A 15,048-nucleotide genomic window follows, 5' to 3' on the forward strand; every position below is an offset into this window, starting at 1 on the left:
CACGGTTGGAGACTATCCAAGTAGATCGTGAAAAGGTCGGGAGATGAATGACTCACGGAAACATAAGCTAAATGGCTCAAGAAATCAGCGCCCAAACAGCTCACGGGGACGAGAGTTAAACGGCGACGTAATAGGTTAAATCAAAACTCAAAGGTCGAGCCATTTCATGAACCAAGCCAGGCTCCGAGATATAGCAGAAGAAAGAGGTACGACGAAAGCACAACGACCTCCCCCCACGAAGTAATACCTTGACGTAGTTCCGTGGGGAAGAAGGGCGTAATGAGTAAGGAATGTTTTTAGTGGTTAGGCACGAACATGAGTCATGAGTCCCACACAGTGCCAGTGCACTGCAGGCCAGGTATTTGAAGCTTTTTGAACTTTACTATAACAAAAAACAACCATGCATTGGCGTCGACTAGCCCCTTCGAAGCAGAGGTTGGAGAAGGTGGTTGGAGTAGAGAACATGTCAGTTTCCGTGAATCCAGTGAGGGCAGGGACCTCGCCAGCAGTCGGAAGACCAGGCGGATTCAAGAGGCAGACGCGCCAGGACGCTATTACTGCTGAAGGGAAGAACGCCGCTCAACCGGGAGAAAGCTGGAGTACCGTTGTAGGTCGGCAATAAAAACACGGGGAACAGCAAAAGTGGAAGGAAAGGAAAACTTCCGGCTCGTCAGAAGGCGCCAAAGAGAGAAGCCGTGCTCGTCAAAACCAATGACGCGACGACGTATGCTGCTCTCATCAAGCAGGTCGGAGAGGATCTGGAACTAAGAAGTTTGGAGGAAATCGTGATACGTATAAGACGTTCTCAAATAGGTGAGATGGTCTTCGGGTTGAAGGAGGATCCCACGATTAACAGCTCAACTATGTAGGAGATTATTACCAAATCACTGGGTGAATAAGCGGAAGTTAAAGCCTCAAGCCCGTAGACGATGTTTGTGCCAGATCACGACGGAAGACGAGCTGAAAGGTGTTCTGAAGCAGTAAATCTGGGCGAGGTGTACATGACGATCCGGTTAAAGAAGGAGTACGGAGGAGCTCAGACAGCGATGATTCGTTTACCAGTAACTGCTGCTGACAAGGCGCTGGAAGTAGGCAATGTTACGATTGGATAGTCGAGATGCCTATTAAGAGCCTCCCCTCGAGTGAATAATCAAGTGAAGAAATGTTTCAAGTGTCCGGGCTTTAGACATTTGGCAGGGGCTTGCAAAGGCCTGGATAGATCCGGGATGTCCTGGAATGCAGAGAGACGGGCCATCTTGCGAGAGACTGCATGCAATTGCCGAGGTGTATGCTTTGCATTCCAGAGGGTGGAAACGACCATCAGACGGGTGGTTACATGAGGGCGACTGCAGGCCAATGCTAATGGAGATAACCTAGATAAACCTAAATCGCTGTGGTTCAGTACAGAAGCGAAGCTTTGATTGTAGAGTCGAATCATCTCCCTTTTGATGATGGTGACTTGGTGACGGATAGATCAGGAACGGCTGCGATACAAGTCATGGGTAGATTCTCCATTCAATAAGTGGTAGAACGCTCATACGAAGGCTTCGTGATCGCCAAAATCAACGGCGTCTTCGTGTGCAGCTGTTACGCTCCTCCATAGGTGGACAGTGGAGCAGTTTAGCCTAATGCTGGAGCAGTTAACCGAGTTGTTGATCGGCCGAAAACTGGTTGTCGTTGGTGATGACTTCAACGCCTGGTTTGTGGAGTGGAGCAGTAGAGTAACCAACCCAAGAGGATATATCCTACAGGAAGCTCTATCGAAGTTAGGCATACGAGGAATGAAGGTTTCATTAGCACATTTCGGAAAGACAGGAAGGAGCCAATCATCGACGTCACATTCTCCGTATCGGCCAAAGGAACCCTATTGCACAGATAAGGATAAACGGCGAGCGAAAGTGGACGACGAAAGCATTCAACAAAGACCTCTTCTTCAAGGCATTTCTGCGGGACCGAGAACGTGGATGCGGCTGATCTAACAAGAAGGATTGTGTGAGTTTTCGTGGCATTGTGACGCCACAATGCCGCGAAAACTGAAACCACGCAAAATAAGGCGTCCAGCTTACGAGACGTTTAGTACGCTATGCGCTCCTTGTCTCGGAGCCAGTAGGCAGCTTCAAAGAGCTGTATCGGAGCCAGCTAGAGAAAAGTGCAAGGCAGCGTTTCAGGAAGCTAGGGCCGCTTTAAAATGAGATATCAAGCTTAGCAAATTAGAAGGCCATAAGGAGCTGAGCCGAGAAGTAGACGCCAATCTTTAGGGCGACGAGTACCGAGTCGTGATAGCGAAAATGAAGGGCTCCTCGACGCCAACCGAAATGTGCCCGGGTGAACTGAAAATAATCGTTGAGAATCTCTTTCCGAACCACGATCCAACTACCTGGTCACCGGTACCGTAAGACGAAGAAGAAGGAGCAAACACGAACGATCGACAAGTGGCTAACGATGAGCTCGCAGAAGCATCGAAGCACATGAAATCAAGGAAAACCCCCGGTTCGGATGGAATACCAAACGTGGGGCTAAAAGCTGCGATCCTGGCATATCCGAACATGTTCAGGATGGTGATGGTGTTTACATGAAGTCAACTTCCCCGAAATGTGGAAGGTACAGAAGCTGGTGTTGCTACCGAAGTCAGGGAAGCCACCGGGCACTCGGAAAACTCCTGGAAAGAATCATTCTTAACAGGCTGACGCAATGCACGGAGGGTAAGCGCGGACTGTCCAACATGCAGTTCGGGTTCTGAGTGCTGAGAAGGCATCTAAACAGAAGCGAAGAGGAGATCGATACTGCGCTGTGGTCACGATAGAGGTGAAGAATGCATCTAACAGCGTCACCTGGGGAGCCTTCGTCGCTGCGGACAAGGCACTGTACAGAATGATGTTCCTCGACTATTTGTCAGATCCTGAACAACTACTTCCAGAGAAGACTGTTGCTGTTCAAGACGAACTAAGGGGGCAGAAGTCAATGCGAGTCACACCAGGCATTCCCCAGGGCTCCATTCTCGGTCAAACTCTTTGAAATAAGATATAGGATGGAGTCTTAACACTGCGGCTGCCCAGGAAAGTGAAAGTTGTGGATTTCGCGGATGACGTGTCACTAACGCTGGTGGGTGAGACATTTGAAGAAGAGGAGGTCTCTGTGGCGGAGACTATAGACGCGACCGAGAACTGGATGAACGAGGTCTAACTGCAGACGACGCTACACCACAAGGCAGAGGTATTGTTGGTCAGCACCTGTGAAGCGGTTCAGCGGATGCAGATCGACATCGGAGAGCACGTAATTGCATCGAAGCGTACACTGAAGCAATTGGGGGTGACAATCGACGACCGATTGAACTTCAACAACCACGTCGACTACGCCTTCGAAAGGTCGGCAAAGGCAACAAACGCAATAGCGAGAATTATGCTAAACGTCGGCGACCCGAGAAGCAGCACAAGTCGTCTGCTATCTAGTGTTTCGTCGTCCATACTGCGATATGGGGTTCCTGCCGGGGGTGCTGCACTGAAAACCAAGCGGAACCGTGAAAAGTTAAACAGGACATTCCGGCTGATGGCCGTACGAGTCAGTATGGCAGTATGCGTTATCGCCGGGATGCTCCCCACCTGCATCAGTCTGGCTGAGGACGTGGAATGTTACCAGCGGAGAAATGCACGTAATGCAAGCAGACTGATCCGAGCGGACTCTTTGGCGAAATGGCAGAAGGACAACGCAGAGAAAGGAAGGTGGACCCACCAACTCATCCCAAATGTGTCGGCTTGGGTGCATGGGAAGCATGGAGAGGTGAACAACCTTCTGACGCAATTTTTGTCCGGGTACGGATGCTTCCGGAAGTACCTGCATCGGTTTGGACATGCTTCGTCACCCCTTTGACCGAAATCGTGGACATGCAAGAGACACCGGAACACGATGTATTGAATTCCCTAGGTTCGAAGAAGTTCGAAGGGGTATGTCTGATGCGAAAGTGGACAATATCATTGAAAAGATGTGCCAAGACGAGCATACCTGGGACGCTGTCTACAGAGTGGTTACGAGTATACTTTCCGAGCTGCAGAGGAAGTGGCGAAGGGACCAACCAAGACCAAGAAAGTCACCGTCAAACCACAAATGGGGATTCGAGAGAAATTCTGCCGCCGGGAACTCTTCGACGGTGTAGACTAGGCCTACCGTCGGGGACCAGTTGAGTAGTACGTAGCACCGGGTTCGGGTCGTCGGGGTGCCAGTGAACCGGACGTCAGGATTCACCGGGATCGCCGGACTGACCTCGACACCCTACAGGGTAGCTCGTGAGTAGGCTAGATCCGCCGCCGCGGATTAGTTCGAGTAGACCGCGTCGAATAGCTAGCAGCGGGTCGCTGGAGCACCAGTAAACCTAAAGCTACGGTCCACCCGGAATCGCTGGATGGACCTCATCACCTACTGGCTGGCCCGTTTAGTAGGCTAGGTCCACCGCCGGGGACTAGATCGAGTAGATCGGGACGAAGCGGGGAGCTAAATGGCTCACGGAAGTGAACATCGGTATCGAGAGGAATCTACCGCTCGGCTTCGGGAGAGCCTCTCTAGCCGAGGAATTCTCCGTCTGTGTAGGATAGATCCATCATCGGAGACTAGACCGAGTAGTAGTTGAGTAGAAGTTGAGAGTAATAGAATGAGAGGGTGCCAAAGGACCGCCGACGTAAGCTAGATGGTGGTGTGCCGAGGAGTGGTGCTGTAACCCTGTTGAAGGAACGAAGTGCACAAAAAACTCTTCTTTTTCATAATAAATATAAGTTTCGGAAAGAATTTTTTTTGCACAAAAGTTTTTTTTACGCATCAAAATTTTGTTGTTGCTTGAATTTTTCTAACGAACTGGACTCGGAAGCAGATCCAAATATTACCAGGTGTTTATAGTTTATAGTCTTTCAATGTCAGCTGCTTTCTCTCCGAGCAGCCTAGATAAGTCGTATAGTGTTGGTAGTAGTTGTTTCAACCGGCTAAGAATTATACTACGGAACCGGTGGTATAAACTCACCAAACAGGGAATCCCAATTCCATACTGTCATTCGACCCGTGCTATGGTTAAAATTGTTGAGGGGATTTAAAATATTTTCAATGGCGAACGAAACCAGGAAAGCGCCAGGCGAACTCCCCAGTATGCTGCATTACGCAGCGGATCGTGCGATCTTCAGGCTTGCGAGTTTAAGGCATCACTTCCGTTGGATTTATTAGATGCTTTTGGGACACTTTCAGAGGAGGACACTGTGGCAGTCTTACAAGGTAATCTAGGGAAAACAAGATTTTTCCTCTTGCCGGACTCCCTCCGGGTTAACAAAAGATGTACCCTCTTGTTAATCGTTTGATTATTGCTCAACATGAGCGAAAAGGGCATAGGAACTTTCCGAAAGAGCAGATGGCAAAGCTGCAAGAGTTCTCCTCATGATCTCTACTGAATTTGCCGCATCGCTTTTTATTGCCACAGTAAGTGGCTGTGTGACCCAACTGTTTGCAATTACTGCAGCTCATTACCAGAAATTTAAACAGGCGTACCCGTACAGGTAGACTAACTGCATCAAGGAGGATATAGCCTTTAAAGCAGCCAACGCCGTGCTCCAAAGGTCTTCGCACTTCAAGCCCGGCTCGGATACAACCACGCCGATTTCTACTGCCATTGTTGGTACATAGGCTTTAAACTTCCGCGTAAAGCGCTCAGAGCAAGCAATCGTGTTTGCCTGGCCGATGTCATACGCCAAAACAAGGCGTTTTTATGTAATAAAGTCTGGAAAACTGATCGCTGGTATTTACAATGATCGCACGATACGATATCATGCATGTTTTGCCTCAATTCCCATTTTTGTTTGAGTTTATATCCAAGACTGAATACATAACTCAGAAGAAAGATGCATGAGGGATTCCATGAGAATCCGGCCGACCGCAAAATATGACCATCGTCGATTCGAACGAAACTTTACATTTGTGTTCGGTTTATGAATCTCCATGATTTTTTTCTGGCAATTTCAATATTCTGATACAAGAGCAATTTTTCAAAAGGACATAGACGTTTCTACGTGCAATAATTTCAAAAAAATGTTCGTTTACACTATTTTATACAGTAAAAAAATATACACTGAAAAAAATGATGTGTCATTTTTCACAAAAATGAAAATTTATGATAAAAATTCAAATTGCAAAAGAAACCATTTTTTCTAAATTTTTTTTAATTTTGTCTACAAAAATTTCAAGAGAAAATATACATTTTGAATGTAATTTCATGATGGAGAAATTATCAGCAAAAAAGTTTTTCTAACAATAACTTTACACATGTTTTTAAATTTCATACTAATTGACATACAAAACTGAAGTTTATTAAAGAATATAATTCTAAGTATCATTTTAAATCAAAATGCATTTAACAAATATCTTCCAAAATGCGATAGTTTTCGAGATATTTGGAATTTTGCTCCAACTAAAACAATTAATTCATGTAATTATGTCCCTTTTAAAAGTTATTCGCGTTACCCCATCATAAATTGTCAAAAGTCTAATGTTTATCGTTTTAAAGACATAAAAGAAGCTTTTTCAGTGTATTTGGATCATGGAGAATAAAAGTTTAGCTTAATAAAAAAGTTTTTCTAACAAAAGCTTTTGACAATTTTTTTATAAATCATACTATTTGCAGTCAAAAGTACAATTTTATTTTAGAATATGATTCTAAACGCCGTTTTAAATCAAAATGCTCATAACAAAAAATTTCTGAAATGTAGTAGTTCTCGAGTTATTTTAAATTTTGTTTTAACAACACAACTATTTTGTTTTATTACGACCTTTTCAGAAATTATTCGTGTTTCTCAATCGACAACAATTAGTGTTTCGTAAGGCCCATAACATTTCCTATAACTTTCCCATTGACATCAAGGCGATATTGTAAACCGTTTGAAAGCTATACAAAAACAATCAAAATATGATTCAACCATAGGATCTGATGATTAAACTATATAGTTAAAAATTTGTCAAAAGTTGTTGTTAGGAAAACTTATTTATTAAAAGCTTCTCCATGATCCGATAATCTGGACCGAGATGAAATTGTATATCACCCGTTGGAAAATCATGCAATATCAGTGTTTATCTTCCGGCAGACGCGCTAGTACACAGAGTGCGCGTCACTCAGGAAATCAAGCGAAAACGTCTTTGAACACCAGCGCCTACTCGTTCAGTGAGCCATTCACGCGACTTCAGAAGAGCCAGACATAAAGTTTATTACTTTTGAACGGGTGCTTATGGACAAACAATTTTACCTTCGTTTTCTAGGTGAAACCTAGTTCTATCAGAATAATTGGTACTATAATTGAAATTTTTACCTATAGTGAAGTTACACGGGTTCGAAAACAGGCCAAAATTAAATCAAAATCAGCTATAAGTCTTTACACAGCATTCACAGCTATCTAGTCTCTTCGGAAGTGTTTTGTAATGACAAAAAATACTTTAGAACATTGATAATGCGAAAAATCAGAAATAAAAAAGTTTTAAGTAAAAATAGAAAATAATGGAGTCCACCATAGAGAACTTTTCATAACTCGATTACTATGAGTGACAGAGACAACATGTCTTCTACAAAATTTATAAAAATACTCTCCTCTACAACTTTGTCGAAGACAGCCAAGCGCTATCTCTTTTGGTTCAAAAGTTAAATTTTCTGTAAGCTACTATGATCAATTTAAAAAAAATATTGCCACAAGATGGCGCTTTTTTACTAACACAAACATTGTAGAATATGCGAAATCGCTAATATGGACAGTTTTGCGCTGTTTTGAGCCACTGTGCAATATGGGGATTTTTGGAACGGGCTTGACGATTAGATGTCAGAAATCGATGCTTGAGGCCTTTTTGAGGACCAATATGGCGACTTCCGGTTCAGTGGAATTCTCTTAAACCCCATCAATATGGGTATTTTTGGAACGAGATTGATGAGTGGACGTCAGATATCGATGTTTAAGACCATTTTGAAAACCATAATGGAGACTTCCGGTTCAGTGGAATTCTCTAAAACCCGATCAAAATGGCCATTTTTGCAACAGGCTTGACGAATACACGCCAAATATCAATGTCTGAGGTCATTTGGAATACCAAGATGGCGACTTCCGGTCTAACGAAATTCTCTTTAACCCAATCAGTATGCATATTTTCAGAGCAGGCCTAACGAGCGCATGATAGAGATCAATGTCAGAGGGCATTTTGAAAACCAAGATGTCCAGTTTTCCAGTTTATAATTATCAATTCCAAAACAATGTAAGAATTTTTTGAATAACGTTGATGAATAAATACCGGATGTCAATTCCGGAAGTCATGTTTTAATCTAATATGGTGACCAGGGTTACCACATATACAGATTATTCTGTATTTTACAGATTTTTCTCGATAATTTACGACCAAGATTCTGAATGTACAGATTACAGATTTTTGGCTAAAATACAGATTTTACAGATTTTCAGTGTAGATATGTAGTACCCAGCCTATCAGAAAATCGGATAACACTTAAAAGGCACCCTATATAGTTCAGATCTTGAGAAACTACTAAGCCGTGGAACAAAAGTGCCAAATGTTGATATCATTTGTTCTTCAGACAAAGATTTACTAATTTTTCATTGTCAAAATATTATTTTTTGGGAAGCTAGTTAATTTTCGAATACAGATTTTCGATACAGAATTTTTCTCCCGCGATGCAGATTTCCAGATTTTTTCACGAAAAAATACAGATTTCAATGTGGCAACCCTGATGGTGACTACAAGTTTAGTGGACATCTCATTCATCTTAATACAACGAAAACCTGATTTTATTATTCCCCCGGATTTTGTCAGTTTTTTATTCGATTATGAGCCTCGAAAATATGCTCGATGAGCTCTAGCATACGAACCAGCTCATATTCGAGTAAATCCTTTCATGAGCACATTTTTCTTTCTTATAAATGCAAATGACGTCAGACCCCTGGCAACTGCATATTAGTCAATCAAGTTCCAAAACACTCCACTTTGTCTGAGTTATATAGAGTATCGCTAAGCCTGTAGTTGCGGTTTCGTATCTCAAAATGGCCTCAAACATTGATCTCTATCATACGCTGATTAGGCCCGCTCTGAACATATGCATATACGCAGAGAAATAAGGCATATTAGAATAAAATATTTTGCGACCTTGATTCAAATGCAAAAATTTTGTTGAAACAGAAAAAAAAAATCTTTTTTTTTTCAAATACCAAACATTGTTGGTACAAAAATATTGGCATTAGTGACAAAATAAACTGCATTTTGATTCTAAAATCCCTGCAAAAAACAAGGAACATTCGTATCAAATATAATGAAACTTTGATTCAAATTCAAGCATTCAGTTGAACTAAAAACTACAAGGGACAGCCCTATGGGGTTGTACGAATTGCAGACGTAGGACTACAATACGTGAAATATTTAATTTCTTATTACATTTGGATTAATAATTTTTTAATAATTTCTTTCTACAGTTCACTTCATGAATCAAACCGTCTTTCTCATCAGATCATTTTATTTACAATGAGCGATCGAATCCGATTAAAGAAAGCAGACAGAAAACTGTGATGGAAACCCGCACTAATATCTGGAACTGCTTTAAAATTAAAAAAAAATCCATTGTGTGCGGTAAACAACCAGACCGATGCTTAAAAATCATGTTTTAGACAATACAGTCACAGTTCTTGTATAGGACAAGCTTTGTAGTTTTATTTTGCCGTTATTGTAATTTTCCTAAAGTACACATAAATGTAGCGAATGCAGTGGTCTTAATAATATATACAAAAATCGAAAATAGTTTTATGGATGGACTTAGATGCATATTTTGCAGCGATTTTTTGAGTAACAGTGCATCCATTCATAAATAGGCTTTGTAGTACCTATGTATTGGTAGAATCAAAGTGGGATAGGTTGAGTGGAAATGAATCTCATGGAATCAATAAATTGATGAAACGTAAATAATAAACCTTCGTTGCACTTTCTTCTATCCATTCGCGTGAATTTGTTGCTAAGAAAGTTTTCGTCTCCTTAGCCTGTCATGGAGACGACAACGCAATGAAAAACCGAAAGTTTTCGCTTCGCGCAACGAAAGCTCAGATTTCTATCATACACGTAAAACTTGGATATACCTACACATTTGCCTCAAACAATAAACCCAAGCGAACGGTGTACCGTGCTTGAATCAAAAAGCTGTGCCAGTACATCGTGTCCGTACACGAATGGAAGATACGCACCAAGCAAAATGAGTCAACGCTGGTGATGATGGGTGGTGCGAAAGAGACAACTAGTACCACGACGCTAGCCTCTGCTACACTGGCTGTGGGAGCATGCAGCGCAGTGCTCTGCTCTGTCTGCTGTCCAAGAGTCAACTGAGCTTGCCCGACCAAATCTGCTCTTTAAATAGTCGATGGTGACGTCATTCATAGAAGCGTTGCGCGCTAGGTACATAAATCTGTCGTGCCAGACCAGGGAAGCGCAGCCTTCTGTGTGCAAATGCGTATTTTAACTATGTTGAACATTATTTAAAATTTTAATGCCATTATATCAAAAATCTTTGGGTTTATCTATTGGAATCTATTCTTAGAAGTATTTCTGAGCGATATGTGCAAAAAAAATGAAAATTTACCGTAAGATGGCTGAATTATAAGCGTTTAAAATTGGACCACCTTTCGTTACATACCATTTTTGTTGAATTTGCAACGTGCACCCCCATATCGAAAACAAAGACGTAGTCCTACGTCAAAAGAAAATTGGTTGGTTCTACAATAGTATTATTTGAAGCAAAAATACTGTTGTTAGATTTTGAAATATTGCTTGAAAATTGTTAGACTGTGTTTGGTTTGATCTCCGCCATTTTGTTGCATCGCACAAATAAAAAAATGGACGCATCGGAGGTCAAGAGTACATAATTGGAGTTCAAGACGCTAGGTTTAGACGATTTGGGCGATGTAAACATGTAAATACAATTTGATTTGTGCAATGCGGTCGTGAGTGCTTTCATAGGTGAGAAAAGATGTATAAATGAGGATTCCTATGAACCTAATATTACTGTTATTATTCCAGAAACATTACACTGTCGAAATTTTAAAATTTATTGAACGCATTTTTTTAGCAGAAAGGTTGGGAAAGATGTCATTCAGAATTACGCAAATTTAAGAATATAGTTTCAAAACCGAAAATGTAGAACCTACGTTTTAACTATAACGAGGTGCAGAGATTTCGCGCAGGTTTCCAATTCTGCTCACAATCTAATGCAAAGTTAAAAACTGAAATCACTTAGTTTCTAAAATTCATGATAAATTTTCGAAAATCTTGAGGAAATTGGGATTCGGTGCAAAATACGAGCACCTCAGGATAAAGGAAAATACAAAAAATTAAGATATTAATATTAATTACACCTTTTTCGAAAACAAAAAAAAAGTTTTTGATTTAAATGAATTTTTTCATCGCTTTAAAAAGAAAAGAATATTTCACCTAACAAATAACATACTTTGTTTCAAAAAAGATATGATAGATTCAAACAAAATTATTATTGAATCTACACAAAGTCCTGAGGGCTTGTTAATAGAAACAATAATCATTTTTTTGAAATCTAATAACAAATGTTTTTGAATCTAAAATAATTGCAATTAGGCCCTGATTCAAAATTATATATTTTTGATTTCTAGGCGAATTATTTTGGAATTTAATATACATTTTTCTGCGTGTACTGATTGGGTTATAGAAAATTCCGTTAGACTTGATGTCACCATCTTGGTATTCAAAATGGCCTCAGACATATATATTTGGCGTATACACGTCAAACCCGTTCCAGAAATGTTCATGGTGATGTGTTTTAGAAAATTCCACTGAACCGGAAGTCACCATCTTGTTTTTCTAAATGGCCTCAACCATCGATATCTGGCATCAACTCGTCAAGCCAGTTCCAAAACCATATTGATGTGGTTTTAGAGAATTCCGCTGGACCGGAAGTCGCCATCTTGGTTTTCAAAACAGCTTCAGACATCTATATCTGGCGCCTACTCGCCAAGCCCGTTCCAAAAATTTCCATATCGATTGGGTTTTAAAGAATTTCACTGAACAGGAAGTTGCCATCTTGGTTTTCAAAATGGCCTTAAGCATCGATATCTGACGACTACTCATCAATCCCGTGCCAAAAATACCCATATTGATGGGGTTTAAGAGAATGCCACTGAACCGGAAGTCTCCATCTTGGTTTTCTAAAATAGCCCTAAACATTGATATCTGACGTCCACTCATCAATCCCGTTCCAAAAATGCTTTTATTGGTGGGATTTTAGAGAATTCCACTGAATTGGAAGTCGCCATCTTGGTTTTCAAAAATGGCCCTAAACATCGATATCTGACGTCCACTCATCAATCCCGTTCCAAAAATGCTTTTATTGGTGGGATTTTAGAGAATTCCACTGAATTGGAAGTCGCCATCTTGGTTTTCAAAATGGCTTTAAACATCGATATCTGACGTTCACTCATCAATCCCGTTCCAAAAATACCCATATTGATGGGATTTAAGACAATTCCAGTGAACTTGATAAAAAATCGCCTTCAAAAACATTTTGTGAAATACGTGCAAAAAAGATTGTTGAGAAATCGACTAAGCCTTTTGCCTTTAAAAGGATTTTTTTTGCGAAAAACCGTGGTAATTGCGAACACCGTGCAGAAAAAGCTGTGTGAAAAAAAACCGTGCAAAAAAACGTGTAAAAAAACCTTACGTATGATCAGCCGCAAAAAGCCTGCTTCATAGATGTTGAGTAAAGTTAAAATAAAAACCCAACATTTAGAGTGAGTTGGGGTTAAATGGGTTAAAACATTGTATGCAGACAATGCTACTATGTTCTATAGAATATGTGGACTTTTTGCATAAGATTCACTAACTATGGTATACCGCATTCGTGGAATTGAAGCAAAACGAGTATGATAGCGTTCTTTACAATCAGTTTAAATACCTGAAATCGATTCCCCAAATATTTTTGTATACTGATTACGCATGTTCGATAATCAAACTTAGCCCTCTTTCAGGTTATTTAGTGAAGTCGCGTTTTTGATGCTTTTTCCTCCTGTGCGTTGTATAAACGGGAATGAAATCACCCATCAGCACACCTTGTACTAAAAACCAAAAGTCACACCAACTATAAAGTATCGAACATCCAACAGTAAAAAACAAAACTGCTCTAGCAAAGACGACAGGGATGGGTCACACTGAATGATCACAGCCGGCAAATGATTCCCCACTAGGAAAGAAGAAGAAGCGATATGCAGTGCGCCCAGGCAGAAAATAAAGGTTGTTTATGTTATGTTCATAATTGAATTATTGAATATGTATATTGTTGAATGACCCTTTAGGTTAAAAAAAATCAATAAAAAATAAATTTTCTGACTTCAATTGTTGAGGCAAACTTGCAGTATGCTGTACAAAAATAGGTTTTGAACAAAAATGCGGAAGAAAAGCAGTTCATTATTTGATATTCCAGATTTTCTAGACAATTATATTTTCGTAAATTGTTCGCAAATTTGGGCACATATCTATATCCGTGTTGCCTAAATAATATTTTAAGTATTTTTTACATGCTTTTTCGATAATACACAAGTATCTTTTATATGCAGTTTATAGCGAATCATATAATTCACCGAAACATTTTTTCTAACGATTGAATGATTAAATGAGTAAATAATATAAAATAAGTGCATAATTTCATCAGAAAGAGTCTTCACTGAGCGAACAAATTAAATTCTTCGGCATTTTTCTAAGCAATCATCAATAATAACTACCTGTCTGAGGCTACCAGCGTCGTCAATGTTGAAAAGATTTCCATGTTCAGTGAAGCGGTCAAACCCCCCTTGTGCCACACAACCTAACCATTATTCCCCATGCGATCAAGATAATAATCTTTCAATCCACCTTTCAGCGGCCGCCGTGATTCCCGCACGCACCTTTCGCCGGATCGCAGCCACGAGCGCGAGGGCAGTCCTCGTCGCAGCCGACGCCTACGAAGACAATCATCATCCGCTGCTCGACAGCCCCGTTCGCCGGAATCGAGCAGTTGCTGTTCGTCCAGGTACAGTATCAAGAGCTTTTACGTGCTTTCCGTGGGGAAAGCTTTTATCCCATTTTTTCGACTGATTCTGACTCTTTCTCTCTCTCTCTCGTAGAGATGCAAGTCCATGCGCACGACCACCGCCACTACCGGTGGAAAGCACATCTCGCCCATCGATCCGCCGCCAGTCGACGACGGAGGAAATTTTGATAGCGCGTGGCTTTCGCCGCCAGAGCACCACCGAAGAGATGATCCGCTGTCGAAACTTTCGCCGCCAAAGCTCGCAGAGTGATGACACCAGCCGGTAAGGAGGCGGGTTTTTCTATCCTAATGGTTTTGATAGTATAATTTCTGTCGACTCTATAGCAAAGGGTGTCTGGCTAGCTGGATAATGTCCATGGTATGAGCTTGTAAATAAATAAACGTATTCTTTAGGATAAAGTAAGCAAATTGCTATCTCTCTTTCTGTAAGCTTTGTGATGCTTTTGCTAATCCTCCGGATGTCGCGTTAAAGATCCCTAAATGTTCAGCAACTTAGTTTCAAAGTAGATTTCACTAGAGTTTCTGAATGCCCTCAATACAGTAACACAACTGACGGAAGGTTAGACATTAATTTGGTACAAGCCTAGCCAATAATATTAGTTAAAGCTAGACACTGTTTGCCAGAGTATTTCGAATGAATATAACCAACAGAAACTTCTAGTTGCTCCCGAACTAATTCGTATGCCATCCCGTTTTCAGCTACCGCGGCCGCCGGGACTCGAGCGCCCAGATCATTGACGGTACCGTGAGCACCATGACAGTGGAAACTACCAGTACGTTTTTTGATTCTAGTACTCAAACAGGTATGATTAGTGCTATAAGCTTTCATCAACAAAACAGCGTGCAAACCCCGTGTCTCAAAAACAAAACCTTTCCGTGTTGTTGTGCCGTTTGTCTCTCGTCGTGTTTTTTTCCACATCACGTCGTTTCTATGTCTCCCGGATGGG

At 41.1% G+C, this 15,048-nt stretch overlaps 1 protein-coding gene across 1 annotated transcript in view; it reads left to right on the forward strand.

Annotated features, from left to right (window-relative positions):
- LOC131684765 (uncharacterized) overlaps positions 1 to 15,048 on the forward strand; it is a 713,337-nt gene that overhangs the window by 343,551 nt on the left and 354,738 nt on the right. The window contains exons 10-12 of the mRNA XM_058967900.1: positions 13,931 to 14,080; positions 14,175 to 14,363; positions 14,801 to 14,904. Of these exons, the coding sequence (XP_058823883.1) occupies positions 13,931 to 14,080; positions 14,175 to 14,363; positions 14,801 to 14,904 (443 nt within the window). The remainder of the gene's footprint in view (positions 1 to 13,930; positions 14,081 to 14,174; positions 14,364 to 14,800; positions 14,905 to 15,048) is intronic.

The sequence above is a fragment of the Topomyia yanbarensis genome, chromosome 2 (assembly GCF_030247195.1).
Source record: "Topomyia yanbarensis strain Yona2022 chromosome 2, ASM3024719v1, whole genome shotgun sequence".
Taxonomy (NCBI): domain Eukaryota; kingdom Metazoa; phylum Arthropoda; class Insecta; order Diptera; family Culicidae; genus Topomyia; species Topomyia yanbarensis.